At 44.5% G+C, this 22370-nt stretch overlaps 1 protein-coding gene across 3 annotated transcripts in view; it reads left to right on the top strand.

Annotated features, from left to right (window-relative positions):
- Positions 1-19381, top strand: part of LOC113969421 (synaptotagmin-like protein 2) — a 35990-nt gene extending 16609 nt beyond the window's left edge. For all 3 annotated transcript variants that reach the window (XM_027687101.1, XM_027687099.1, XM_027687100.1), the window contains 14 exons: positions 3982-4075; positions 5137-5227; positions 5403-5496; positions 6124-7245; positions 8600-8698; positions 10599-10690; positions 11132-11233; positions 13088-13257; positions 14054-14156; positions 14792-14953; positions 15661-15739; positions 16297-16396; positions 16579-16784; positions 17925-19381. In XM_027687101.1, the coding sequence (XP_027542902.1) occupies positions 3982-4075; positions 5137-5227; positions 5403-5496; positions 6124-7245; positions 8600-8698; positions 10599-10690; positions 11132-11233; positions 13088-13257; positions 14054-14156; positions 14792-14953; positions 15661-15739; positions 16297-16396; positions 16579-16784; positions 17925-18070 (2660 nt within the window). In that variant the 3' untranslated portion in view covers positions 18071-19381. The remainder of the gene's footprint in view (positions 1-3981; positions 4076-5136; positions 5228-5402; positions 5497-6123; positions 7246-8599; positions 8699-10598; positions 10691-11131; positions 11234-13087; positions 13258-14053; positions 14157-14791; positions 14954-15660; positions 15740-16296; positions 16397-16578; positions 16785-17924) is intronic.
- The last annotated feature ends 2989 nt before the right edge of the window (positions 19382-22370 follow it).

The following is a 22370-nucleotide window of genomic DNA, read 5'->3' on the forward strand; positions in this document are numbered from 1 at the left end:
TTTGTGCTGCACATCTGTGTAAAGCAGGACTGGGGGTGGTTCACATCCAGTCCTCAACATGAAGACAGACCAGCTGACCCTGCAGCAGGACTGTGGGCCTGCAGCCCAGTGTCACACAACCTCCTTGGTGATTTGTCAGGGTGGGTAATCACAGGTACTCGAACATGGCTGCTGAGTTACTGGCTGCTGCTGCTCTGGGGAAACCTTGGCCAAGATAAACTGTTCTAAGCAAATGTCCCTAACACAAGAACCCTGTAGCTGGGCTCTGTTCTTTTGCAGTAAAGGCTACTGTTAGATAAAGGAGTAGCTACCCAGCTCTTAAATGTCATCTCCACCAGTTCAGTTCAGCCATCTTTTCTGGGCCCAGCTTCCCATTCCTGCTGTGGGGAAGCAGCAGCATAGATCACTCCTTTTTTGATGGGCCTCCTTGCCCAGGATGTCTCTGTAGCATGAATGGCCTGGGTTTAGTATACCCCTCCTAGCTCCACATTACTTGGACACATTCTCAAAGCTAAACACCAACTAGGGACTGCACTGAGAGCCTCATTTTCTTTTTGCTTTTTACTTATCCCTGACAGCTCTCGTAGCTTAGCATAGTTTCATTGGAACCTCTCATGCAGAACTGGCCCATCATATTTCATATGAATTTGCTTTTATCCTTGCTATTATGGATTCATGATGTCATTAAAATTACCATTTTATCATACCTCCGGAATGCTAAACATATAAAACCTTTTCCAGCTTGGCAGAGTTGCCTGGCCATTTTGCAGAGCATGTTCTGCATTTTGAGGATATGCATTTTTGCTTGCACCCTCCTGGCATGAAGGGGCAGAGCTTCAGCAGCCTCTGCCAGGGCCCAGGTCAGGCAAATGCTCTGTCACAAGCAGCCCAGCTAGTAGCCAGCAGTGAATAGGATTGTCTGCCTTTTGCCTTGCACCCTTACCTCACTGGCCACTTTAGGAAAGCAAAAATTGAAGTACTGTTGGTTTTAGATTTAACTTTTAGGGCTGATGTGCATATAGGAGATGTGGTCTCAGGTCATCATCTAAAATAATCTCCTTACTAATACAGCAAGTCATTGCATGTGCATTACTTGACTAATGCTGTTCTAAGGAGGAAGAGGCAAATGTTATTAAATTACTATAATAATTATGTTTAAATGTAACCCTTTATTACTTTTTCAACTTCTTTTCTTCCCTTTTTTTCTCTATTTCTATTCTCAGACTTATTTTGGTAAAGCACAGGTATAACACGTGACTTTATTCCTTCCTCTTACTTTTCCCACTGACGCTTCACAGCACTGGTTGAGGATCAAGGTCCTGCAGCTGATATATTCACCTTGCTGCTGCCCATCACATGCTCAGCTCTTGCTGTGGTTGCTGTGTAGATTGTGCCTCCCTTCACACACAAGGGCAAGCTCTTCTCTCACTGACTGGTCAGCAAGAGTGTGGCACTGCTGAGAGCAGCTCCTGGCCCATGAGGGAATGAGGATCAAACCCCTTTATGTGAGCTTTGACCGTGCAACTCATGTTCAGTCTGCAGCGGGTGAGATAAGGGCCTCTGCTTGCCATACTGACACCTTGTTCTCTGTCCCTGTAAGGGTCACTCACCTTCTGGTGGCTTTCAGAGTGACGAAGGAGTCAAATCTATGTAACGTGTTCATGACTCCTGATTTAAGTCTTTAGACTTAGGCCTGTGTTAGGGAGTGAAATGAGAAAATTCCTGCATGGAAAAGCCCCACTGAGATAATCGCTGGCATTCCCTTTGCAAGGTTAACGGGCTGAGTAGGGGTGGAAATTCGTGCCTGCATAGGAAAATGCCCTGTGACTTTTCCTGGAGGATGGTTTAACCTTCAGAAGGGAGGGTTGTGTGGATCCCTAAGGGTTTTCACAGTTGGTATTGCTTCTAATAGAAAACACTAGTCATGGGCAGTAATACAAATCTATAGAACAGATAGATACCCTATATTTAAACTACAGCCTGCAGAGCGGCACAGATAGATAAATTTAGTGATAACTTCTCCTAAAGCTTATGTGCAATAATTAAGAGCTAAAAATCATGTATGAGAGAGACCATTTTATCCACCCACCAAGGCAAGTGAGCCTTGGTGCAGAGTTAGTTGTGCTTTCCCCTAGTGTTGAGTATCTTTGTTTTAGAGTGATAGGAAATGAGTAAAGCAGCAGAAGTGTTAGAGCAGGCTGTAAACATACATATATAAATATATGTACAGACAAGTTAAACTGGTCAGGCCACTACTAATTTCTGTTGGAATTTGCTTCTTATTTTGTCTCATCCTAAAGTTAGCAAAGGCATTTTTGCTTCTCTTGATGGATTATAACTTACTAATAGGCCATTTGTTTGTGGTGATAGAAGCCAGGCGTAGCTGTGTCAGTGGCTGAGCCATTTTGCAGGGCAGTGATTTGGATGGGTGGAAGTGAACACCTCCTGCTGCCTCTGCCAGCCGGGAACAGGGAGCTCTGTCTGAGGGGGAAGTGTCAGTGAAGAGCAAACACAACACGGTGCCTTTGGAAGTGAGGTGAGAAGGGAATGCAGTCTTTGGTTGTAAAGGTCTTTTCAACCATGACAGCCAAAGGGAAAATGTGGGAGCTCTGTGTTTGGCTCCTCTGCTTCCAGCACAGCTCCCTGCAGGCATCTCCCTCCCTCAGGTCCGGGGTAGGAGAGGAGGACGTGGCTTGCTGTATAAATAAACACTCCCATGCCTGCACGTGCCATGGCCTGCACGTGCCACCAACCACACCTCCAGAGACAATGTTCAGTGATGCTTTGAGCCCATCTACATTTACATGGGCAAAACACAGCCCCTCTCTCAGAAACATGCTCTCTAAAACTGGCTCGTTCCTACACAACCCGACCCTTGTCTTCCAGCAGGAGTGACTCCCCAGCTTCCCAGACATGTGGTCATAATGCAGCTCTGAGCAGAGGCTGCTGTGTCCCCTGCACCTCAGGGGCAGGTGCTGGGCAGGCAGGAGGAGTTGGGAATGCAGCATTTTTCTCCATGGGGATGCACAGACAAGGGAGAAGGAATCTTTGGATATCCCTGTTACTTGTAGGCTGACTGGGCTGGTGCTGGATGGCACCACGTGAGCAGCACTGGTGTGACACCAATATCACAGCTTGTCTGTCAGCAGGACTGGCCTGCTTTTGGGCCTTGTGCACTCTTCTAACCAGATAAAAAGTGAGGCTGTCACTTCTGAATCCTCTGAGCTTCCTGTTCTATTGTATTGTGTAATGAAATACATCCTAAAATGATTTGGCAGTTCTTGTAACAGGTAGATTTGCTTTTTAAAATAGACCTAGCTGCATGTGAATAAATATGTGCAGATCTTGTTAACCAGACTAAGCTGAGTTTTTCCTCATTGTTTGAGAGTTTAATCCTTTTGGTTTTGCAGTAGCAAGAAAGCCCATTTGCCAACAAAATGTCTAATGCAATTTTATACCCTGGCAGTCTGCTGTAAAGGTTACTGTCTTCTATTGTTTTTTTCTTTAGGGTCTTTGGGAGCTTGTGCCAGTAAAAATAACAGGGATCTCCTCATTAACTATATTGGCCTCCTCCTTTGTTTGCCAAGATCGGATGACTTGAGTCAAAACAGGAAATGGCTGAATTTAAATCCTGGAACGGATTAACTTTATTGACAGTCACAGCAGTGTCCTGTGAAGGTTTTCAGCGATGCAACAGCTCCTGGCATGAGTCAGGTGTTGTGAGCTCGCTTTGGCCTCCTGGACCTGTGGGGTCTGGAAGTGCCTTTGCTGGGGAGTGCAATCAGTGCTGCCCCGGGGCCTCCCCCATCTGTGGGGAGAGCAGGCAGAACCCTCGACAGCCATCTCCTCTTAAATCCCCAGGGATTGTGCTGGTGGGACTCATTTTCATTGGGGAAGGCTTTTTCTTTCCCCAGACAAAACACACCCACCATTACAGGTTTAATGAAATGCCATTTCTCAGTTGTCTCTGTTATATTACAGATGAGGCCAATGAGCACACTGAAATGGGTCTGGAAAGCAAAGGTGCCCTGAGTCCTGCCTTCTCTGAGCATGTTGCTGGTGCAGGAGTGGAAAGGTAACCTCTGCTGCAACGCTCTGGCTGCTGCTCTTACTTCTGATGAAAATTGAATGCTACCCATTAAATCCCGGTCTTTAACTGAGGTTCTGAGACTGTATAAGTAATAGGTTCTATAGGATATTTTTTAAATCCTTCTTCCAGGAATTGTCAGAATATCAATCCTCCCCTAATAACTTAGTGCTAATGTGCTTATCCCACAAAGGTCTTTTCCTGCATGATTTGATAAGCGGTCAGTAAAATGGAAGCTGTCTCTAATGTCAGGATATGCTGGTTAGTTTTTCAAAGTAATTATGGTTTTATTTGTTTAATTTTTACCATGGAGCAACACTAACAAAATGAACTATTTGAGGAAACTGCTCATTTCCTGCTGGTGCCAACCTCTGTGTCCAGTGCTCAGCACTCTCCATCAAGGCTTGGTAGGATTTTACATTGTGCTGACTGAGCAGAAACATCCACTAAAAGCACTCCAATGAGCAAACCAGTGACCTCACTCAATATCCGTGAACTATGGAGAAGCCATTAAAATATTCACATGCTCGCGTATTGTTGTTCCCATCTCATTTGCATTTTTTGGTCAGCAAAATGAGGAACCATTCTTCCCAGGTGGCAGTTGCTCCAGTTAAATATTAAATATGGGCCTTGACAGCACCTCCAAACCTCCTGCAGGTGATCAGTGGGTGTTGTTTAATGAAGGATCCAGAGGCAACAAGCCCGAGGTGCTCCTGCTTTACCGGCACAACCCCCAAGGTTTTTTTGGGGTTGGTTAAATCCTGAAAAGCTTGCTTTGTTTTTCTCATTCAGCTCTAAGCAAGGTGTGGCCTGTTCCTTCCTGGGCCATAGCATAGAAATGCATTTCCCTTCTGCATGGCTCTCAGGCTCTTCTGGCACTTCCCAGAAGGGGAAAATCTGAATAAACCAAGTAGTTGACACACATTGCTTTTATTGAGCAAGTTCTGCAGCTGAGCAGAACTGAGATGATGTTGAAGGCTGCCTGATCATCCATCCAGGCACATCACTACCACAGACCTCTTTGCTCAGGTGTTTCTCCTCTCCCACAGATCCAGCACACCTGCTCTTGAAACTGCGGAGCATCAGATTTTGCCAAAACCGAAGCCAAGACTTCCTGCCCACTTGTCTGCATCACACAAGGTAGTACAGGCACAGCATCTGCACTTTGTTTTGTTATTCCTTGGACTTTCACACAGTCTATACCTACCAGCTGGGGCTCCACAGGCTGCCTGCCCTGGTGTCTGTGCTCAAACAAAACACATTTTTTCCAGTCTTGCTAGTATATATACACTGATAGGATTTGTTTTCTGTTCAGAGGTCCAGTATACATGATGTCTCTTCCTCAGAGAGTGACACTGGAACAAGTCCATTTGTGGCTGCAACAAACGGCTTTCATTTGTCTAGAAAAGGTAAGTTTGTTGTTCAGTGAGCCATTGCCATTTTTGTTATTCAGCATCAAACACCAAGAGACAAGATGCTTTTCAGTGTGTGAAAAAATAAATAACAAAGAGTATTTCTTACCTTGGCATGTAAGAATGGGCTGCCAGCATTTGTATGAATTGTGCCCAGGGCAGCAGGGACCAAGGAAAAAAGCAATCTGATGACTGAAACTTCTCCGGGCTCTCAGTACATTTTAAACTGAGTGCTTGGCTCTCAGCTCTTTAATGCACAAGAGAAGTTACCTTCTCTTTCTGGCCTTGACTGTATAGTGTAGTTTTGGTACATAGCAAATAGCCAGTAGGGAACCTGTCAGACCAAAAGGGAAGTTGCCAATAAATGCTGAACTCACAGCAACATTTTGGAGCTCAGTGAATTTTTTCCATGCCCTATTGCAGGGAGAAAGTCTGGGGTATTCAGGACTTTCTTCAGATGGAAGGGGACTTTTCTAGAGACCGAATATGGGAAAGAATTAAGAATATATTGATAATTTCTGAAAATTCCCTCTTGCTTCACTTTGAGAAACTGCAGCCCAGACTTTCCAGGGAAATTTGATGTGATGCAGTGGAACAGGCTGTGAGCATTTGTTGTTGTTGTAGGTCATGGAGTATCTCCATTGCCCACCAAGCTTTCAGAGGATGCTGTGCCTCAGCCCAGCAGTGCAGCTGGAGGAGAAGCTGTTGATGGGGCCACCGGCACCACAGTGGGGCCAAAAACTCCACCTGAAGACGCTTATGCTCCCAGCAAGATACCAGTGAAGAGGAAACCAAGCAGAACCTCCCCCAGATCCGAACAGTTTGTGAATCCTGTGGGGCCAGCAGAGAACAGCCTTGCAAAGAAAGAGCTGCTGGCAAGCCCCAAACCACTGACCACAGAGGGGGAAAGCAGCCAGGCCGGGAAGCAAGGCGTGAACTACACGATCTCATCAATGAGTAGCAAAGAGGAGGATATCGGCCTCGATCGAGAACACTTCAAGAACCTGAAGGACTTTTGGGAGAAGGCAGCAGACTCCATGGCAGTGGGAAGCCCACCGGCAGACCCGAGCTGGGTGGAGGCAGATGGCAGGCAGTTCAAGCTGTGCCGCTCGCTCTCTGTGCAGTCTGGGGAAGGCCAGAGCAGCGAAGAAAAACCTGGCACCTTCACCAAAACAAGAACCCCCTACAAAAGGACAATAACTTTGTCTTCTAGCGAGGAGGAACCGAGCTATGTCGCTCCTGCAAGGAAGGGCTCGGTGTCCGTCACTCCCAGATCCACATACGCCAAGAGCAAAGGCGGCCTGCTGGCAAGAAATAACTCGCTGAGCGAAAGCAATGGGAAGCTGCTGATGCCAGAGGAAGAGAAGGTGGCACAGCGCTGCTCCAAGAAATCCAGATTGCCTGTGCGAGCACCTTCCATCAAAACCGAGTCGCCTACCAAGGAAGTGTCTGGCAGCACGTTGGAGCCGGAGACGCCTACGGATGAGCTGATCGTGGCAGAGGAGCGCAAGCCCACAGAGAGGTCCCTGGCGAGCAGGGTGCAGATAATGATCGAGCCTGTGCTTACAGATGGTGAAAACGGTGATGAGAAAGATGAAAGACCTGATTTGGGCACTCATGACAACATGGAAATAAGTGGAGAGCTACCTGAGGGGAAAATGCGCGAGTCTTCAGACAAGCCAACACCTGGTGAACCTTCTGGAGAGAGAGAAGCCGTTCAGGGAACAGACTCAGCTGTTTACTCAGGTACTGAGGGCTGTAACTGCACCCTGTGAAATCCAAATAGAGAGCCATCCCTAAGCCTGTTTTCTTCCCTAACCCTTCTGCATTTTGCACATTTTCTTCATTTGTCCATTTATGCTATATTGCAGTTTGTGCAGAGTTAGCATGTGTGGAATGTGTTTAGCAGACAGCTCTGGAAACAAATCTTGTGTAGCCCAGTGTGAGTGTAGAAGGAGGCAGAGCTGTGTTCCCTTGCTTTCCTCCCCACTACCAGCCCTTGTGCCTTACCCTGGGACAGACATTCATTTTTTTAGCACTACCTACAACATGTCATGGGACCTCACTTATTTCACTCACTGGCAAGATTGTACTTTCTTCAAATGTGGAACTGGACGAATTATTTGTGTTCTTAGAGATAAATCTGACACAAATAAAAGAAACAAAATGTGAAGCAAAGTGTTTAATAAATACATTGGCTGTTAGACTACCTTGATGAAGTCGCTTGCTGTCAGTGCTTAAATGATATTTTGGGTCTTTTTGGAATGCACAAGAATTTGGATATTAAACTGTAAGCAAAGTGGACTGAACAAGGAGTCTGATCTTTCTGTGTTCTGCTGCCGTGTTCTCAACTATGGTGGTGTCCATAGTATCACCATTTTGTCAGCCTCTTCCTCGGGGTTTGATGAGCTCTTGTAGTGATTGTTACTATGAGGAAAAGTTATTGTTCTTTGCAATTCACTTTATGTGTGGGCTCTCTGCCAAGCAAAGACTTGAAAGAGAGAGCATCTTACCTTCCTTTTCCAAATTTCCTGTCCTTGTGTACCTGGGTAAGACCTATTTGAGAGGATTTTCCATAGACTCTGATTTTTATTTTTCAATTGTGCCATTTCTTGGCTTATTTCCTACCTCAAATAACATTCCTATGAAAATCCTGAGTTGCGCTTCAGGTCAATGCAAACATGTCCTTCATAGAATCATAGAATATTTTGGATTGTAAAAGACGTCTAAGATCACTGAGTTCAACCATTTATATACCAGATCATTCTAATATTTTCCACAGCTTTTTGCCTTATTATTACATTCATTTCAGGATGGTGTTAGCAGATGGCTGTGTTTCACTGGAAGCTCTCTGCAAATGCTGATCTGTCTTAGGGACTGGGTTAATCTGGTATTTACATTTCTTGACATAGTGTGAAGAGTTTTTCTCGGGGAGAGACATCAAAGCACACAGATGATTTGAAAGCAGCCCTGGGTAATGTAACTGCAGTGTGCTCTAGGCAGTGAACAAGCCAGGAGAGGCACAACACACACAAATACACACACACACAATTCGTGTTTATTTATTTACCATGTTGATTTGGCTTTTCATGTATTCCAGAGGAAGATGGGGATCATTCTCCTGCTGCTCAGGCGTTGGCCCGAGCAAATAGCATTAATCTTGCAAAGAGCATGGTGAACATTTACACAACCACAGAGAGTGAGTAACATCTTTCTTTCTTTCTTCTTTTTGGTTTACATTTGCTGAAGGTAATATATTATGCCAGTTTTTCATCACCATGCTTCTGTGCATGTACCAGGCAAGGAAAATGACATATTGTTTCATCATCAAATTAGAGAGTTTATAGTGCCTAAAATTAAATTCAGAGCCAGGAAATTGCAGCTAGATTGATGGTATGTTACTCAGTGCCTTCAGCAAAAGCACAAGGGCTTCAAAGGGTTAGCAAGGAGCTTGTACTCGTCCCTCCTGTTCCCACATGGAGTGCTGTGGGAGCTGCCTGGCAGCCTGTGCAGTGGATTGATCAGAGGGGTCAGACCTGGGCCTCTCACCTCACCCAGAGCAGAGCCTGTTTGCTGGACTGATGTCCCCAGCTGCCAGCTGGGACCTGCTTTATGGTGATGGTCTCTCCCTGACAAACCCAGAGAAGCTGAGGAGAAGGCAACCAAGAAAGCAGCAGCCAACCTGAAGAAGCCCATGGCCAAGAAACCTGTCTGTGCAACCAAGAAGCCCAAGAAAGCTGCAGCTGCAGAAGGGGCCTGAGGGAAGGCAGCAGCAGCCTCTGTGCCCAAGAAAGCCAATGACAGTCCCCAGAGGGTGAAAACTGGCAAGGCCAAAAGGACAGCTAAGAGCTTGCCTAAAAGGAAAGTGGTGAGGCCAAGTCTGCCAGGACTGAGGTGAGAAGGCTGGGAAGGCAAATGCCTGAGAAGGGTAAAGCTGCTTAGAGACTTTGATCAAGCCCATTTAAGCACAACTCCTGGTTGTTGGAGGGAGTACAGTCCCCTTTGGGGCTCTGTTGGAGGCAGGGGGATCACCCTGTGACTGCTCACCCTGGCTGGTACCTCATGCCAAGCATCTGCCCCATCATTTGGTGCAGTGACATGTCACAGGGCATCGTGGCTCAGAGCCCCAGGTCCCACATGCATTCAATGAGGTCGTCTTCACACAGACAGCCAAGCTTTCAGCCTCCCCTTATTTAGAACCTTGAACCTCATCCTTGGATCATTGGAAGCCCTCCTCTACAGAGTTACACTTCCTTGTTTGCAGTGTAGCAAGTAGTCTGTGGTGAGGGCTAGATACAATTATTTGATCATGTTTGGAAATAAAAATAGTAATATCAAATGGATGGTAGATCAAGAAGCTCTTGGGCATTTTGAGCACTGAAGAATGGATCATCATGGCTGATATGCTAAACAAGTGTTTACATGGGCATGCATGTTCATGCACATTTATCTTCTCAAAATAAATTCTGGAATGGAGAAAGTAATCTTCAAGGGAGTTATTGAGAGAAGATGAAGATAGAAAAATAAGTTTTATTTAGATATTTAAGCAGTCAGTAACCATCTTTCTAAGTTGATAGGAATCTTTATGACTTTTTTCTTTTAGGTAATTTGGCTATTGTCCACCTCTTTGTTTAGCAGAGTATTTAAGAGGTGTACGCAATGGTGAAATTGTAGGTATAAATATTTTACAGCTCTTCTGTACATGGCAGTGTGGTATGAGATAAAAATGTGAACATGGTTGGTTTCTTGGACAAGGAGGCAGATTTGTGTGATTTTAGTGTAAGTTAAATCCTCACAAAGCAAGCAAGATCCACGTCCTTGGGCTAATAAGGGAATTAAATGAGCCACTAGAGGGAGTTTGCACACTCCCACACATTGAACAAAACACACTGAAAATAGCTTTGAGATTAGAGTTAGCAGTTTTCATCTTGGGGAGGGTCAGTTTGAATGGCAGGTGACAGAGAGAGGACAAGTAGGTGGTACTCCAGTGCCTCCCATAAGCTTTTCCTCCTCCTTGTGCCCTTAAACAAAAATGTGACTTTCTTATATTTTCCTGACTCTGACAAGCTATCTTGATGCCTTTTTGTTTGTACCTGCAGCATACAATAAACCTCATTTGATACCCCATCAGTTGCTTGAACCTGAAAGAGTCAAAGAGCTGAGCAGATCCTCTCCTGTCCTGTTGTCTGAGGTAGGCTAGACACCAGAAATGACTGGGACAGCGTTCACAGCATCCCAGTTGGTTTCATGAGAATGTTTCTCCTGGACACCATCAGTACTTGCTTTACCGTGTACCTCGGTTGTGTTATGAATAAATGAGAAAAGCCTTAAGAAAAAAGTTCCCAGTAACCCAGGCCAGCTGTTCCATGCCGGAGGAGCTCAGGTGTTTCCCTGTGCCTCAAACCACGGTGCTCAGTGCCCAGGCAGGGCACGCAGCTCTGTTTGGAGGCAGTTAATGATGATGTTCGCTGCCGGTTGGAGGGGATGCCCCTGGGGAGGCTCCCTGCGCTCTCCTCCGCTCCCCCAACCTCATCCCTGCTAATGGGACTCTGCCGAGCGATCGGTTTTTCTCTGTACTGTTGCAAAGTGCTCCTACGGCAGAGCTTAAAGAGGCTTCTTGTTTCCTGAGCAGACTGAGTCAGACACGGCTTCGGAAATCAGCTTCCAGTTTAACAAGCACAAAAAGACGCCAAGCATTGGCAGCCACTCGTCCGACATGGCTTCTGTCTCCTCGGTAGGTATTGAACGCCGACACCTCGCTGGACGGGGTTTCTCAGTCAGATGCGGTGACGCTGCATTTGGGCTGATACTGATGATGTGGCCTCTGGAGTGTCCTGTTGCTCTCTGCATGGCACGTTATTAAAAAATCAGTGATGGTTAATTACTTGCTTGTCTTAAAGGAGTGAATCCAGGTACCATCTCAAAATAGAGACCCACTGAGTCATTGTTAGTCGAATTCCCTGTAAGTGGTAGCCCCCACTCCAAGTGCAGATGATCTGAAGCCTGGCAGTGCAGAAGATGGGAAGGGACCTTTTCTAGGTGGGAAAATGAGGCACACAGCTGTTAAGTGACATGTTTGTGGTCTAGGACTGCAGATGGGTGCCCTCTGCAAGCTCATCCTTTATCAGCAGATTCGAAGGAGCTCAGAGTTGGAAAGCAAAAGTGTGATTTAGAGCTTCAGCTTCTAAGGAAAGCTGAAAAGAGCTGAGTGTGTTTAGTTGAGCATTTTAAAAAGATTTCTTAGAGACATTGTTCAGGGAGGGAGCTGCTTAAAAGTGCTTGAATTTGCTGTGTTACTGTTATGAGTATTTCCAAGGTGTATATTTGAGATTTAAAGATAATATGTGAAGCAAAGCTGGTAGGGAGAGGTCATGAATGTAGATAAATACATTAAAAACTTGGGGCATCTAAGTCCTTCTCCTAATTTGGAGCATCTGGGAGCTGTTAACGAGCCTTTTGTGCCCAAGTCATACAAGTGTTCTTGAAAATCTCATTCAGGATTCTCTGCTGGAGTGAGGATCCCGATGGGACGGTAAATGCAGCTCCAAGGACTGAGAGGAGATGTTTAGCAGGTTTTTGTCAGTTATAATAAAATCCAGAGCCAAAGGAAGTAGGGAAAGACAGAGAAGAATCGGGTTAATTACTAGGAAAGTTTTTTGATAAATGTTCATGACTGTACCACAGAAAAGTGCCAAGAGGGTTAATGATTTGCTTTGTAAACAGCATTAGCTTTTATGATATCCTGTCAGGAATCATGAGTGATTGGTTCAATAGAAAATTCTCTCATCTTTCTGGAGCTGAGCTTTGCTTGTGCTTCATCACTTTCTGTCAGTGAAAAACAATGTGAAAAAAAGAATTCCATGTCGTATGGGTAAATGCAGTTTGTTCTGGGAAATCTGGGTGCCTAGCTCCAGATTTATATCTGCAGAAACCTTTGGGGCAAGTAGATGCACACAGGCTGCCTCTGGTGGGGCAGTGGCTTTCCAGGACAGGGGTTGTATCTGTTTTGTACCACTCTATGTACATCATGAGTAAGCAACAAGATAGTTATAGTTTTTCCTACATTTCCAGTCTGAAATGGGTTCCAGGGTTCTTACTAGCCTGTTTTAAAAACTGATTGACAATTGTGTGACTATATCAATCTGAAATAATAAATTCATATACAGATAGTTCAAGTTCTCTCAATGTATTTCTATCTCAGTGATGAGACTGAGTTAGGATAGCAGTTGTTTGTACTGTAAGTATAGAGAAGAGACTTGAGTGTTCCCCCCAGTAATATTTGATTCCATTTCCCAAAGTTTGAGGATTTAGGAGTGAAAAAGTTCTGTATTTCTTTAGTATTCAGGAGAATAGTGCTTCTAAGTTCTGGTCTAGGATAGCACGTCCTTGTGAGACCCTTATTTGGGTTCTCCAACCTTTGCTTGTTTGAGAACATCTGTGAACCATTTCTGTGTCCTTGACTGCATAAGGACAGAAATGGCAGATTATTTCCCTGGGAATGCACTCCTCAAACTATCATCCTTGTCCAAAACCAAAGTTAGGACTGTGCCTGTTTCGGTGGCACTGACCTTGCTCTTTCACATGGCAGGTGAGTGGCAGTGTGCTCAGTGTCTACAGCGGCGATTTTGGGAGTGTGGATGCCCAAGGTACTGTGGAATTTGCTCTAGACTATGACGAGAAGAACCGGGAGTTCCAGGTCCACGTGTCCCAGTGCAAGGACTTGGCTGTAGTGGATGAGAAGAAAGGCAGATCTGACCCGTGAGTGACGCTTTGGTGTCTTCTGACTTTCACACTGCTGAATTCTGTCTTCTGGAGTATTTTTTTTTTCCTTTAAATGTCAAGGTTTCTTCCTTCCTTTAGACTTCTGGTGCATGCTCACTGCTGGGACTTTCCTAGCTGATGGTTCTGAAGCCCTTGGCATCAGTAAAAGTGTTGCCAGACTTAAATTTGAACAGATTGAGAAAGCTTTGATCACTGCAAAGACAGTTCCTCTTATTGCTGGGATATGTTCTCCCTGCATCCATGTGAACCTTGATCTCCCCACGGTGAATAGACTTGGTAATAACTGTGATGATGCAAACATGTGTCTATATGAACAGGAATTCCACAGAGAAGTGCTGTTAGGGGCCCAGTGGTAGTTGTAGTGGTTAGTGATCTCTAGTTTGAAAGATGATGAAGAGGAGCTTGGATTTGAACCCTTAAAGACATTCCACCTCTTTTCTCCTGTCTTTTTTCTCTCTGATTTTGAATGCACAAAGATGCTGTAGTTCTGGTCATTTCAAGAAATGGATATATGTCCTTGCTGCCTTCCCAGGAAGGCAGCTTAGACAGCTGCCTCTTCTGAATGTTGGTGACATCCATCCATCTCCAGTGAGATTTGTAACTCCACATGCAAGCCAAGTTAATATCCCAGCAGGTCTCTTAATTAGCTTTTCCCTTAAAGAGTTGATTCCAGGTCTATTGTTTCTATGTTGCAGTTCACAAGTGTTTCTTGCTTATTAGAGAGCTTGGTGATGTGGGATAATATCCAGCTGGAGTTTGTTTTCTTTTCTAGATATGTTAAAACTTACCTGCTCCCAGACAAAGCTAGGATGGGTAAGAGGAAAACTTCAGTGAAGAAGAGGACGGTGAATCCTATTTACAACGAGGTGTTACGGGTAAGAACAAATACATGCTCTGAAATCCTGTGTTGTAGCAGATCTGGAAAGATCCCACCTTCCTGGCCAGGCTTCTTTGCCTGCCTCCCACCAGCACTGCACTGCTCTTCCCTTGGGTTTGTGAGGCCTGGGATGTTAAAGGTTTCTTCGCACCCATCTGTGTGGCACTCAAGATTCTCTGTCAAAATCACACGATGATCTTTGGGTGAGATAAGGACCTGCAGCCTGTGCTGCCTTCAGCCAGAGCAAGGGGTGTTCGTCCTCCCCTTCCCTGGAATGCAGTCACAAGGCATGGGACTAGTAAGAAAGGTCTGCATTATGTGATCTTACTCATCAAAGCATAGAGGATTATTTAACAATGCCCAAGCCTGTGTTAATAATTCTTGAAAGAATATTGGTTTTACCCTGTGATGAATGGAGTGCCAGTTTTCCCTGTGCTCAGCAGAAAAGCTTTGTCAGGGTAGTAGTATTGCTGCAGGACAAAAAAGGAGGTGCTCAGAGTGAGGCCAGTCCATTACTAGTGCATGTGTGGGGTGAGTGTCTCAGAGCTTATTCAGACTTTTGAGTAGTTTATTTCTGGTTTGAAAGAAACAGAAGAAGAATTTGAACAGCCTGACTTCTCTTTCTTCCTCTAGTATAAAATAGAGAAAATGGTATTGCTGATCCAAAAATTAAATCTGTCTGTTTGGCACAATGATCCACTGGGACGTAACAGTTTCCTGGGAGAGATCGAAATAGACTTGGCCAGCTGGGACTGGAGCAACAGGAAACTCAACTGGTACCCACTGAAGCCCCGGGTAAGTGTCTCAGCTGCAATCCCAGTTTTTAGCCCAACCCTGAAGCCTTTAGGGGTGGCACAAGTCCTTCATGAGTCCTCTGAGGTCTTTGGGTGTGGTGGAGCAGAACAACCTGAACTGTACCCAGAGAACAACCCCTAGACATGTTTGTGCAGCGTTCAGTGCTCTGAACAGTGGCCTTCTTGGGTCTTACTTGGTGACTGATCTGTAGGGACACTTTCATAAATGCAACCTGACACTAATCACAGAAACTCCGACATGACTTTGCCACTCTCTACTCACATAAAGACCATCCCTTAAAAATAGACAGCACAGTACTAAGTGAAGCAGCTGAACATGCCTTGAGAGATAAATATTGAGGTGCCACTGCTTGTCAAGCCTGTACAGCTTCATGCGTGCTTCTGGTCTCAGGTCTAATTTGAGATCCCTTTCATCAAATTAAGAACATTTGTCTTTCAGAACAAAGACGCTTAATTATATTCAGCTGGACATGTCTGGAAGGGCAGCCTTGCTCTGAATCCTCAGGCCTTTGGTTCTGAATTTGAGAACAAAGCCACAAAGAAAGAAGCTGCCCTGAGAAGGGGCTGCTCCAGCCATGCAAAATCAGAGTTTGTCCATTTGCGCCCCTCCATTGAACTCAAAAGCTGTTTGCCTTGCTGTGTTTACACAATCCTTCATTTAGTCAGTCATAACTCTTTCTGTTTCAGAGCCTGTCTGCTGTTAACGGTGTGGATCATCGAGGAGTGATGAGTTTGTCTATTAAGTATGTCCCCCCTGGAAGCCTAGGTAAAATGTGGTTCCTGCATTAAGTATTGCTCATATGTAGACACACAGCTTGCAATGCCTTGTCTGTTTAAGGGGTGGTTAAAGAGGAATCTTAATAAGAGCAAGATCTTAGAGATCAGCACAAGGGCACAACTAGCAGTGCTTAATAGCACTGCCAACAGCCTACATCTGATTTTCACATCTGGATTTACTGGAAAAGTGCTGGGGAGAGAGGAAGGGCTCAGCAATCTCAGACTCATCAGCTGTTACGAGCACCGTGGGCACTGTAGGGTGCTGTGATGTGGTAGCTGCAACACAAAACCTGTGTTACTGTGGAGCAGGCACAAGGCTGGGTTGGCTCAGCAGCTCCTTCTTTCCTGTGTAAAAGCAGCACCAGCACACTGTGTCAGGAGCCTCTGCAGGTGTGACAGCACTGGCAGTGGTGCTGAGGCACCCAGGGAGGGGGAGTGAGTACCCAGAGGAGTCACTGGCTCCCCCGGGTCCTGCAGAGCAAACCTGTCATCCCAGAGCTCTTGCAAGGACTGGTGTGACGGTTTTTCTTGTCTCCTACGTGGCAGGTCCAAAGAATCCTCCCTCTGGTGAAGTTCACATTTGGGTCAAAGATGTCAAGGACCTGCTGCAGTTGCGTCCTTCTGGAGTTGACTCCTTTGTGAAATGGTGAGTGCATGAGCATGGCTTTGCTCCTGGATCTGTGCCTCCAAAAAGCCATGTGTTTTCTTGAGACCCATTTCTTCCTCTCTTCAGAACTTAGGCTTGTTTAGACCAAGGAACTTCATAGGAACAATCCAAATTTTAGGTGCTATTCAATGGCTCATGCTGTGTTTTTTCTCCTCTCAAAGCTATGTGCTTCCAGACACCAGTAAGAAGAGTTACCAAAAGACCCGAGTCATAAAAAGAGACACAAATCCTGTTTTCAATCACACTATTGTGTATGATGGCTTTCATACAGAGGATCTAAAGGATGCTTGTGTTGAACTGACTGTGTGGGATCATGAAAAGCTTACCAACCATTTCCTTGGAGGAATCAGGCTGGGCCTTGGGACAGGTAAGTGTTTTCCTTTATAACTCAATACTGTTACTGTAGTGCTGAGCCACGAGATAAGATGCAAAGTTGCAGAGCATTTTCTTGTTGGGGAGAAACCAGGGATGGGGAGTCTCAGTATCTGGTGAGAATCTTGGTACCTGCACTGTTTGGATGGAGGGGGCCCTGGTGCCATGATAACAACCCTCTGTTCCCACGTTTTCTGCCAGCATCAGCTCTGAGGTCTGGCAAAGCTCAAGGATCTCCTTAGGTCCATCAGAGGGCTTTCCTGCTGTTACAAGAAAACAGGCTGCATGACAAATCAACATTATATCAGTGCTCCTCCCAGGAAAGGGTTCAGGGATAACCTGGAATGTCATATGGGACAGCACCACCTGGTGACTGTCCAGCCTTGAAGTGCTCTCTGAGGGAAGATTTCAGAATGTTGCAATCAAGGATAACTTTTCCTTGAGGGTATCAGGAAAAGGCTCATGGTAGCTGGAAGATTTGCCTTGCAGGTGCACCTGTGGTTATTGGATTTGCTTGTGTGTTCTCTGTTTTCAATCTCTAATGTCACCAGGAGGGTTGTGAACTATCCAGTGGGAAGGGGCAACAAGAATAAGCCCATAAGCAAGATACAAAAATACCAAACCCAAGATTAGCTGTGACCTAATTTAGACTTTTATCTCATTAACAAGTAATTGGCATATGAAAAATTAGTTGAATAATTGACTTGGAATTGATGTACACACTTTCCCTCTATGGTATGTTTGATTCCTATACAAATGAAGCAAAAGAATTTTGACAAATACCTCACCCTCTCCACAAGAAAATCTTTTAAGGTGAAAACCAACCCTTTAAGACTTTCTTTACCATTCAGAAAGACACAGGAAGGGCTTGAGCCCAATAGTATTTTCCTTGGCAGGTTATGTTTAGGGTTCTTGCCTTTTATGGCTTTTGCAATGACTTCATTCTGAACTCTAGTGTAAAATGGAGCACATTTGCAGAAGAACAGAAGGTGTTCAGGGTGCAACCTGCTGAAGGAAGTCAGCATCTTTTATGTTAAGACACTGCCTGCAACAGTTCCATCCCATTGAATATTTTTGCATGGAGTGGAAACTCTTTGTGTAGCTCCCAACACTGTAGTTTTCTCGTTCTTTTCAGGTCTGAGCTATGGCATCTCTGTGGACTGGATGGACTCCACGCAAGAGGAGGTGGCCTTCTGGCAGGAGATGATGTTGGCAGCCAATGAATGGATCGAGGGATTGCTGCCACTGCGCTCTCTGGCAGGGAGGAAAAAACTGAAATAACCTATAGTTTGTGCCACAGAAATGCTGGATGTGTTCACTAGAATTAGGAAATTTCCTGCACCTTGGAGACAGAGACCATCCACAGGGTCTCTGCAAGTACCAGGTTAATAAAGCAATTGATGGACAATACCTTGGAGATGTTAGTGTTAAGTACTAATTCACTGACAGAGGACATGGAAGATGCCAGACTGATGCTATACTTGATTTTGACCAAGAAGAAACTTAATTTGCCCTTTTATTTCTTCATTTGTATTCAGTATATTTGAATTCCATTAAGCTCCGGGAACGTTGGCAGAAGGAAAAGGAGATATGGATACTTTTGGGGTTTTTTACTGTTTCTTGTGCCATTTTTTTTCCATGCAGAGATGTAGTTGTACTAAAGCAGCAGCATGGTATTATTCATACTCCCTGCAAGTGGTACACTTTGTACTTGATGTACAATTGCTCTGAGCCACCAGCAGCACAGTTTGAGAAGGGGAACTTCGCATTTGTCGTTGGTGATAACACGTCTCTAACGTGAGGAAAATTGAGTTCCAAGGTGGATCTAAAGAAAGAGAGGACTATTTGAAGAAGCAAATGAAGCAACCTGAGTAGGATGACAATGAGGAATTCAATATATTAATTTCTTTATGCTTTAATCTGAAAGAGTGCAGTGATGGTCCTGCAGCTAGTGGGATTTTGCAGGTAGGGGCTGTTTTCCTAGCTTTCCCACAGGCTTCCTCAGTGACCTCTATTGAAGGCAAGTTTCTCTATTGAAGGGACAGTTTGAGTGCAATATAAACTAAAGTGCTTGCCCAAATGTAAAATACGGTTACACTGCTAATGGGCCTAATTGCAGCTTTGCAATGCCTTGTGTGCAAAACATTTCAATATGAACTAATGATGTAGGAAACAGTCTCATGTCAGCCTGGCACCACGAGTCAAGAATGAAAGGTCAAAACCACACTGGAAGGCAGGAGATGTTGGGGGCTGTTGGGAGCTGGTGAGAGAGGTAAATAGGGGTGAGTGAATGTGAGGGGGAGCTGCAGAGCTACAGTTGCCTGGGAGGTCTCCTGCCTCTGCATCCCCTGCTGCCCTTCTAGTCTTCCTTTCACCTGATGACTGTCAGTGACTTGTCTGTGGCTGGAATTTCCTTTTTTGCCAGTAGCTTGCAAAAAAACCCCTTTGCATCTGGCACATTGACCGTGGCAGAGTGGTGTTGTGAATATATTTTGAACTGCAGCTTTGTAATTTCTATTTTGGATGTACATATTGTGATTAAATAGAATGTTTTTCTTTAGTCATCAACTGGTCTCCTTGTCCCTATTTTTATCACAGTCTGAGTAAAAAAAAAAAAAGCCAGCAAAAAAGGTGTAAAATTTTGTTTTGTGAAAACAAATCATTTTTGCCCAAGGGCAAGTGAAATATCATGGAGAAATATTTGTTGTAGCTATCCTACCCTAGATTTTGGCTCTGTGAATATTGTGGTATTCATTTTTAATGGGTTGATTTTATTTAACTCAAGCTTAGCGTAAATTTTGAGCTTAGCAAAGATGGTTGTAAATAAATGAGTGGAAAAATGTACACTTGAAATTCAACAAGAGTTTTTCATTAAGTGGAGACATTTGGGATATAATCAGCAGCTTTCATGGGAATAAATAAAAGTAGTTTTGGGGTTGGAAAAAGACAATACTTGGAAATGTACCAGTTATAGTACTGAAAGCACTGAGAGAGACTCGTAGAGCAGCAGAATTAAGTAATGACTGTCTAATGAAGAAGCTGATATATATGTAACATGTCAACCCAAAGATAATTTGTGTGGGTTCCAGCCTGGCATGTTTTGCTCACCAAGATTTGGTCATTTATTACCTTTATGGGATAAAATAACAATAGTGAGAGTTTTAAAATTATCTTTACCTTAGGTGCTGAAAATGTGAATATTTATACATATGTATAACTTACCTACTACGAGGAGCCCTGGTGAAAGGGGCGATGGCTTGTTGCAGGGAAGTTACCCACTTGGCTGCTGCTCTCCTCCTGAGTGCTTCCCTATCCACAGGGTGCTCCTGGGGGTGGAATTTCTGCTGTGGCTTGGGAAGTTGTTGGTAACACTATGGGCTTTGTCTTGGACAGGTCCAGGTCTCTTCCTGGCAGGTTCAGCTGATTCCTCTACATCACAAAAATGGAATCAACCCACCTCTTCCTCCTCCTCCTCTTCTTCTTCCTCCTCCACCTCGTGCAGTATTAGCACATGATGATGTTGCCAAAACTGCTGTTTGCATCAATGGAGCTGGAAATGGTTGTGTTGGTGTTTCAGAAAATCAACATCTTTTTCATTGGTGGTGCCAGTAATGGGAGAAAAAGGGGGTCAGTGGGCCAGTTCATCCCAATGCAGTTACTTTTGTGAACTTGGCTTGAGGCTTTGTGAACAGACTATTTTAACATCCAGATTCCATTGAGGATTTTTGTTAATCTTTTACTGGCTTGTTTATTTAAATTAAGCCCTGATTAACTTAAGAAGCTTTCTTTGGCATTTAATGGTTTACCAAAGTAAAAGATTACACTGCCAAACCACACACACTTTTGTCACACAGCAGGTTCTGAGGCAGTAGAATTTGCTGTGCTCTATCTGTTTAACTCACTGCACAGAAAGCACTTTATCATGAAATGATTTAAGGCACATTTATGGCCAGTGTCCTGTGGAGGAGCAGAGGAGCTTGTGGGTATAAGGTTAACTGTTTGCACATGGTTTATGGTGTTGACATTTGTTGTCTGTGGTCGCTGCACATAACAGAGACTCCGGCCTGTAGGCACGTGCTGATGAAGACATGAGTTGGGTTGTAGCTGGTGAAAAACAAAGAAAAAAAATGGATGGGAAGTTTTTTGACTGTATTCACTAGTTCATTGTGGAATGTGTTAAGCAAAGCCCCATGAAAAGGTAGGACTTTATGCATACAGTAAATGTGGGTTGTGTCTCTCAATTCCCTGGATATGAACATGCCGGTGTGGACTGGGAGCTGCTGGATACAGGAGTGACCCCAGGGACTGAGCAGGCCCAGGAAATGCTGGGTGTGACAGGCTGGGATACAAACCTCAGTACCTACAGTAGAGCTGGCAACTGCTTTCCATGAGGGTTCTGCATTTGAGAGTCAATGATGTGCTTCGTTCCAGTTTATGTCTGGTTTATATAACTTTTTCTTGGAAATCTTCCGAGATTGAAAAAAAAAAGGAGAGAAAGCAGAGTTGAGAAGTTTTCTGCCTCATCAGGCAAATATAATGTGTGCCTGTGGCTATTCAAAACTGTTCATATTGCAGGTATCAGGAACTATTGAAAATAGTTTAGAAGCAAACTAAAGAAGAGAAAGAAAGAATTATTGAATCTTGAAAAACATCCAGTGAATGAGTGTCTCAGAGGAGATAGAAAAGTAGTGGTTGAGTTAATTATCCATTACTAAATATTTGCCTAGCTTTATCCTTCACCAAGACAGGAAAAAAATTTAAGTACTGCAGAGATTTGGAGATAAAATGATACTGGCTAAATAAACCCATATAATAATGCGATCTGTTGAATGAAGAAATGCTGTATTTTTGCAGGCTTGTTAAGTCAAATGATGTATCCAATAGACTGGTGTATCAAAACCAGAATAAATAAACACACTTCTGATCCTAATAACTAAGAGTGAGCATATTCAGCACCAGATTTGATCATTTGTTTTAGTCGGCTGATTTGTACTTCTGTATTTTTCATGGCTTAATCCTTTTTCTTTTCCACCTGCTTACTTTGCACCCCTCAGGTGTTAAAATGGATGCCCAGGAGGAGATGTCCCTCTGAGCGCTGTCACAAAGGTTGTCAGAAGGAATTGGGAAGCTCCTGTAAAAACCCATGGAAGAGCAATGCTGGCAAAGACATGTAAGGTACGTGTCTCCAGGAGGCCCATGGAGAAATTATTGTTAATGGTTCATAACAGATCTCTTCTGAGAAAGGGGTGGGCCTGATGTAGGGCTGAAAATGTCCCCTTCAGGAGCCCTAGAGGAGTTTGGCAGCCCCAGACTAAGCTCTTTTTTGTTTTGCATTAATTTCCCATTCAGTCAACTTAAATGCCTCATATCAGATAGTACAATCTGAATGAAGGGTGAAGCTGTCAGCAGGCAGCAACATCCTAGGAAGAGTGGGAAAACACAAACAGGAGCAGGATCTGAGCTTGCCAAGTTTGCTGGTCACACCAAGTTCATGATGGAGGGCTCCAGTTAACATTCCTGCTGGAAAGGGGCTGGTGGTGCCCTGCAAGTGACCTGAAATAGGTGCTCACTTAAGCAGGCA

This window comes from Neopelma chrysocephalum, unplaced genomic scaffold (genome assembly GCF_003984885.1).
Source record: "Neopelma chrysocephalum unplaced genomic scaffold, ASM398488v2 Primary Assembly neopelma1_73, whole genome shotgun sequence".
Classification (NCBI taxonomy): domain Eukaryota; kingdom Metazoa; phylum Chordata; class Aves; order Passeriformes; family Pipridae; genus Neopelma; species Neopelma chrysocephalum.